The 7,996-nt window shown below is 34.0% G+C and overlaps 1 protein-coding gene across 1 annotated transcript in view; it reads right to left on the bottom strand.

Moving 5' to 3' along the window:
* Window positions 1-955, bottom strand: part of pstpip1b (proline-serine-threonine phosphatase interacting protein 1b) — a 7,964-nt gene extending 7,009 nt beyond the window's left edge. The window contains exon 1 of the mRNA XM_016502016.1: window positions 791-955. Within this exon, the coding sequence (XP_016357502.1) occupies window positions 791-820 (30 nt within the window). The 5' untranslated portion in view covers window positions 821-955. The remainder of the gene's footprint in view (window positions 1-790) is intronic.
* Window positions 956-7,996: the final 7,041 nt, after the last annotated feature.

The following is a 7,996-nucleotide window of genomic DNA, read 5'->3' as shown; positions in this document are numbered from 1 at the left end:
ACCAAGAGCTTGTAACACTCCAAAGAGAAAGGAAAAATTGAAATCGCATCATATGACCCCTTTAAAACCAAGCTACACTTTATTTTGATAGTCCATTTTAGACATTCTACTAACTATATGCAACTTTGCAACTACATGTCTTCTAACTAACTCTCATTAGAGTACTCTTATGTTAGGGATAGGGGTAGTAGATAAGTAGAATAAGTTGACATGTACTTGCAAAGTTACTTATAGTCAAATGCCATAATGTCAGTTGAAAACATTGCAACTGTGTTTTAAAATACAACAACGAGCACCACGAAACCATTTAAAGAGGCGCGTTCAGCGATCTCCGTGACCGGATAGGAAACAGTCAACAAAGTAAAATGATCTCAAACGAGCTCTCTTCATTTTATCAACTTTTCATAATAACATCTATTCATTTTACAATCCTGCTACTAGCATTTTATTCAGACTAAATCCCCTTTAAATCGGGTGAGAAAGCGGTTTTGTTTTTTTGAGGCTAACTTTTGCACATCCTGTCATGCCGGGCTGCATAGACGCATTTTGTAGCATTCAGGTTAACGATTAATCGATTAATTGATCGTTAATTTAAACGACGATCGATCATGGAAATTATCGAAAATTGACATCCCTAGACAAGACAGTACAAGAGTAGACACTTAAGTTTTCCTAATTCGGTTTAGAAAACACAAAATACAATACAAAATAGAAATATAGGAAACTGTATTTCCCGTAGCCTACATCGTGAGAAATCTAACTTAAGAGAGGCTTATAAACAGGAACTTACCCAAAAGGCATCGCAGAACAGAAAAGCCATCTTCTTTACTACGTAATTATTACTCAGAAGTGTCTCTGTAACACCTACAACCCCCGCTGAGACAGTCTACATTAAAGTTGCTGTCAAGGGTAAAGAAAGACAAGCTACACTGTGAGGTAACAGTCAAATGAAGTGTTTGAACTAAGGAAGAAACTGCGTAGTGGTCAACTTTGATCTCTTGACGTCTTCATATGCTCTTTAAAAAGAGGAAGAGTAATGCTGCATATGTCAGTGTCAGCCCGCAGTTTCTACAGGGAAATTTGCTAGACAACGCTAAACGAACTATAAGATTAACGTGGAGCAAACTGTTTACAATTTTATTGTAACACTGCACCATTGTGGAAAAGGGATTTCTGTGGATATTAAACTTATATTTTAGGGCAATAAGGAACATATCAAAATATACCCTGCTGAAAAAAAAACATAGAATCACAGATTTTGTAATGGTTTTACTGGTTATAATGGGGCTTCTATTGGTTTTTAATGTAGGGTGACCAGACGTCCCCGTTCCCTCTCGAGCTTTCACGAGACATCACGGAGACATTTCTCCGTGATGTCTCGTTCCCGCTGTCAGGGAACCGAGGTTAAGATAGTAACCGGAGACGTTTTCCAGCCCGTTCAAAACAACGATTACTTTCACCAGCAGAGGGCGCTGCGAGCTATACTGATTACTAGTCGCGCGCCGCTACTGTAGACATATAGAACTTGGACGAGAACAGAGAGCAGAGAACATATTTATCATATGTTCTCATTTTTATTGTTTTTATTTTTAATGTGTTTTTGTAAAATCATAATTTTGTTAAAATCATATTTTGATCTGTTTACTATTTGCAATGTTTACTTTTCATGCACTCTAAAAACACTGGGTTAAAAACAACTCAATTTGGGTTATTTTTAACCCAAGGCCTGGGTAAATATAGGACAGAACACATTTTGGGTTAATTTTACCCATCAAACTGGGTTGTTTATTTAACCCAGCTAATGGGTGGGTTCATTTTCAACCATTCAGCCACGTTGTATCAACGTTGTTTCAACGTTGAAACAACAACTGACATTATTTCAACCGGCTGTATATCAACGTTGAAGGTCGGTCATATGCCGGCTGGGACTAGCTTTTTTTTTTTTTCCAATTGCTGGGTTTGTCCCTATTTTACCCAGCACTGGGTTGTATTTAACCCAGCATTTTTTAGAGTGTACATGAACTAATTTACAGATTAACTTAAATCCTCTAAACTTTTTGTAAAATACTCCATACAATCACTGGTTTACATGATTTCACAATTAAAAAACAAAAACATACACAAATATATTGTCCCCGTGTTTTAATTTGTAGATAATCACAAGTGAGATTTCAGTGTTATTTTGACCACTGAACTAGGAATGTCCCCGGTTTTCATTTCAGAAATCTGGTCACCTTCTTTTAATGGAAACTGCAATGGGTCTTCTGGTAATTTGTTGCCTTCTATTGGTGGCTTGTTAAAACAAATCCTAATGGAATATGTCCCAAAACACACTACAGGAAAGCATTTTTAATGGTTAATGGTTGTAATGTTTGTAATGCAGTGATTCTTGAGAAGTGGGACAAAACAAGGTGCAAAATTGAAAAAATAAAACAGACAAATTAAACTACATTTATGTATGTACTGCTACTGAGCTATGCTTTGATTAAATCTCCCAACTTTTCTCTTTTTTATCAAAATGTGCTTTTTTACCTTGGACTGTGAAATATAATTTCAGCTTTATCTTTAACAGCAATCAAGATGTTTTTAACATTTCAAAACACATTCTCATGTTAGCAGACAGATTACACTTTCACATGTGACCAACAATTCAACAACAAATATAAAATGTCATAATGAAATATTATCAAAATATTCAACTGACGGAGTTGACACATCTGACGGTGGTGACGAAAACCTGAATTTGTAGTCATTTTAACTGTCAAATACATTGAATCAATCAATTACTGTATTAAAACAAACACAACAAACAGTGAGTATGTTATTGTTCATAAAGCTTTTATTCAAGAGTCACATTTAAGTATTTTGATATATCATTGGAACACAAAATCTTATGGTGATGACATCTGACGGTGTTGGCAAATATGGCATTTCTATCACAAAACAAATGGAGTTCATGTAGTAGCCATTTTGTTCTTTTTCTGTTGATGCTAGATGCTAATGGAACCTGCTTCAGGAGAATAAAATGATCTAAATATTTCAAATAATTTCCTCGGAAATTGGAAGATGGTGTTGACATATCATGGTTGTGACACAGGAAATATTAACATTAGGATTTAAAATATTCTAAAACCATAAAACTTAGCAGAGCCTGTCTGACACTGCTGTACTCTGCAGATGTGGAATGTGGCAAGGGGGTCATTTAGAGTGACAGCTGCCCCTGATATAACCTGATTTTATTACATTTTAATAAATGTCTGACGGTGTTGACAAAAAGTGGGTACACAACTTTGAAACCTTATGAAACATGCACGTGTCACTGAAAAACAACCTTGCTTAGATATGAGATATTATTAAGTGTTGCTTTTGATAAAACAAGCTCTTTTTCATTATTAAAATATATATTTTTTTTTATCCATGTTATAGCATATGAACGATTGAACCCTTTTCTGTGGACACACTGTTTTAGATGTAGCGAGAAGACAATAGATTTCATAGATTTCACATAATGATCAAATTAAATTGAAGGGGATAATTGTGTTAAATACATTCTATTATTAATCCCCCATAACATTTACAATTAAAAATATTTGTATTTTTAAACCAAATAGCAGTTACAATTGCTGGACATGTTTTGTCCCATGTCTCAAGAATCACTGTAGTAAGTAACTATTATAATTTCTGTGGTTTCTATTGTTCTTTTTCAGCAGGGCAAACAAATGGCTTAATGTTGTGTGTGAAGAAGTGGCAGCTAGTAAACAATTCACCGCCGTATGCCAGTGTAAACAAAAACGCATTATTTTCCGTTATCGCTTCTTTTCTGGCCGATGATTGCTGTAACACAATTCAGCCAAAAGAGGGAGACATAACCCTCCTAATCTGAAAGAGTGTGCTAAGTGTGGAGTATTTCCGCTGCCTCAGATAAAGCTGGGTTATCACACTTGATCTGGCTCAACAAAGAGAAACCGAACAAGTAAGTGTCTGCTTGAGCAAATATCTCACTTTGGGATCAATATACCGTGTGAAAAGCTAAACAGCCTCTTTGCAAAGAGGAGGTCCTAAAAACATGTCCTGCTGTGTGGGTGCACGTCCAACAAGATGTGTGTGAAGGGTGATGATGATAATAATGCAGGTTACGCTTACAGCTTTTTTCAAATAGATTCTGTGAACAAATCAACAAATTTAATAATAGAGATCTAATAGTGAGCAAATAACTTATTAAATATACTAAATAAAATCAAGAAAATTCTAAAATGTAAAAAATGTTTAGGCCTATGTGATAGCCACGTTTAGGGGATGGAAATTATTACCTTGTCGTCTGTGAATAAATTAACAAATCTATAATAGAGATGTAGCCTAATAGTAAGCAATTGATTTATTGATTATACTAAATAATGTCTTAAAGAAAAGTCTGAAGTGCTAAAATGTTGAGGTGGTGGTCAGCATTAGGCAATAGAAAATATAATTAAACCAATTAGAAGTTCATGGTAAGTCCCCACCATGACAGAAAAACAACTAACAGCTTGGTTGAAGTGTGGACCAGTTTGCATAGACGTATTAATGCAGCCTGTTCACTTGCTGACAGATTTGTAGTTTTATTCTCTGCAGCACTGATAATGAGTTAACCTGGCTGGATGATTTTAGATTTTGCGATGGGGGAGGGTAGAAGGAGAGGATAAAATGATAAAACCTATCACACATTTATTTAACTAAACCATCAATGCAACCAGTTCAACATTTCACAATTATCATCCCAAAAAACAAAAAAAAAGGTTTTGTCAGGTAACCAAAAAATGTGCTAGATTTTTTTAAGGGTTAGATCAGGTAAAAAAAAAAAAAATTCAAATGGGCATATAAGACTCTCAGCCAGCCAGCCAGCTTATTGGTAGCTTGTTATGGGCATGCGATATCCTTTGTGTTTGTCCTTGTGTCGAAGAGATTGTGTGTGCAGGCAGTATGCACTTGTGAATTTATTTATATCCATTTATATAGATATGTATTTATGTATTTATAGACATTTAAGAAGTATGCATAACTGCTGTTGAGCTATGTGGTGGTGTACATAATTATTGATTGATGTGATGAACAGTGTGGTGGTGGTTTGTGTGTGTGCATGTATTGATTGTTCTGTTATGCAGTATGATGCTGAGTGTGGCATTGTTGACTGCTTGCGGTCGCCACAGCAGGCAAGAGGATTGTGGTTAGGCTGCAGACAGACTAACGTAGTGTGTGTGTTGAATGTCCCCTCTCTAGTTATGCGCTCCTTGGATGAGGGGAAGACTAAGTACCTTTCTGGTACCATGGACTTCTTGTGTCTTGTTTCACATGTACTGTATGCAGTTATGTTGAAAAGGAGAGAATGTGATATTGAAAATGGTAATTAAAGTAGAAGAACGTGTTCAGTTAGAGCAGTGATCCTCAAATCTGGCTCGCGAGATCCACTTTCCTGCAGAGTTTAGCTCTACCCTAATCAAACACACCTGAGTTTGCTAATCAATGTCTTCAGGATCATTAGAAAAACACAGGTAGGTTTGTTTGATTATAGGGTTGGAGCTAAACTCTGCAGAAAGTGGATCTCGCGAGCAAGATTTGAGGATCACTGAGTTAGAGCATGATGTGAAAATGCATTTGTTACCCTATTTCTACCTTGTCTATCTCTAAAATGACTTTTTGTTCTGTTATGTTGGTGTAACCTAATATAGTCAGGTTGATTTGTTCATAGTTATTAGAATGTATATTTTATTTGCATAAAAAAAATCAGAGACGTGTTATTTTTTATTTTATTCAAAAATTAAGACGTGCATTTTTGGTGGCTTGTCATTTGACTTTTTACAGAGTAATAGTAAGATGTACAATACAAAAAACAAATAAAATAATGAGAAATATTTGTAAAAGTAATCAGTAAATATTATACAGAATATAAAAATACACAATAATATAAGATATTGTTCAAATTAAACAAATTTGCTTTTGTGATGCATTTAATGCTTGTGATCCTTTAGATGCATGTGGCACACTGCATAATAATCCGTAAATATTATACAGAATATAAAAATACACAATATTATAAAATATTGTTCAAATTAAAATATTAAATATACCTTTCATAACTGATTTTGCAGACTAGGTATTTGTATTTTTTACAAAGTAAAAGTCACATGATGAAAACTAAGATGAATGTAAAATATTATACAAAAATATTCTAAAAATACACAAATATTATAAAATGTTGTTAATATTAAAATATATTTCAGAGCACTTGTAACTCTCCTGGTTACAACTGTCTTTCCAGGGCTTGTAATAAAGATTTTTCAGTGTTGGTAATTGTAAAGATATACTGAGTCCACCTTCTTTACTTTAACATGGACTTGATATTGAAATCTCCAGAAACAGGAACTCATATTCCTCACCACTGCTATGTCTACCCAGCCATTATTTACATAATATGTTAGATGAGGCTTTATTCAAACCTTCCACTATCACTTATGGGTCGCATTGCTACAGTTAAAATGAAAACTTTACCACAAATTAATTATTTGTTCTCAATGCTTCCAATAACACCCACAGATAAATGGTTTAAATCAATTGATTCATTAACTTCCCACTTCTACTGGAAAAACAAAACACCAAAAATATCATTGTCAAAACTACAACTGACAAAATTACAAGGTGGTCTAGAAGCCCCAAACTTCCAATTTTACTTTTTAGCAACTCAATTACAATATTTAGTTAAATGGATTCACAAAAACAACTATAGTAACTCATGGATAGAACTGGAACAAAATCAATGTAAAAACACCTCAGTCGCAAATCTTGCTTTCCTACCAACTTCAATCAAGAAAATGAATTACTTCAAGAACACTACAATTATGACAACTCTGACAGCTTGGTGGAAAGTGAATAAAATTAATAATTCATCACTATCACCATGTAGATACACCCCAATCTGGCTCAACCCTGACTTTCAACTATACAACAAACCTATCTATTTTCAATCATGGCAACAAAAAGGAATAACACACCTCTATCATTTATTTCAAAATAACCAGCTTATATCATTTAACACACTAGGCCAGAAATATGGTCTTGGGGGAGAACAGTATCTCCAGTATCAACAAATAAAATCCATAATCAAATCCAAGATTAATGTAATAAATAACCCACTGCATCCCTCTCAGTTGATGGAAGAGATATTGAAACTCACCAATTCTAGAAAATTAATATCCAAACTCTATAAACTTATATTAAATACCAATACAACAATAACTTTACCAATTGCTAAATGGGAAAATGACTTGGCTTTCTCCCCCAACAGCGACTTCTGGAAAGAAATCTGTAGTAATATATTTTCTATGACTAGCAATACAAACCTACAACTAATACAGTACAAGATAATTCACAGGACTCACATCACTCAAAGGAAAATATTATACAAAAATATTCTAAAAATACACAAATATTATAAAATGTTGTTAATATTAAAATATATTTCAGAGCACTTGTAACTCTCCTGGTTACAACTGTCTTTCCAGGGCTTGTAATAAAGATTTTTCAGTGTTGGTAATTGTAAAGATATACTGAGTCCACCTTCTTTACTTTAACATGGACTTGATATTGAAATCTCCAGAAACAGGAACTCATATTCCTCACCACTGCTATGTCTACCCAGCCATTATTTACATAATATGTTAGATGAGGCTTTATTCAAACCTTCCACTATCACTTATGGGTCGCATTGCTACAGTTAAAATGAAAACTTTACCACAAATTAATTATTTGTTCTCAATGCTTCCAATAACACCCACAGATAAATGGTTTAAATCAATTGATTCATTAACTTCCCACTTCTACTGGAAAAACAAAACACCAAAAATATCATTGACAAAACTACAAATGACAAAATAACAAGATGGTCTAGAACCCCCAAACTTCCAATTTTACTTTTTAGCAACTCAATTACAATATTTAGTTAAATGGATTCACAAAAACAACTGTA

Source organism: Sinocyclocheilus anshuiensis, unplaced genomic scaffold (assembly GCF_001515605.1).
Source record: "Sinocyclocheilus anshuiensis isolate Anshui unplaced genomic scaffold, SAMN03320099.WGS_v1.1 scaffold154, whole genome shotgun sequence".
Lineage (NCBI taxonomy): Eukaryota > Metazoa > Chordata > Actinopteri > Cypriniformes > Cyprinidae > Sinocyclocheilus > Sinocyclocheilus anshuiensis.
The sequence above is the reverse complement of the archived record's forward strand: the minus strand, read 5'-3'. Positions and strand labels throughout refer to the sequence as shown.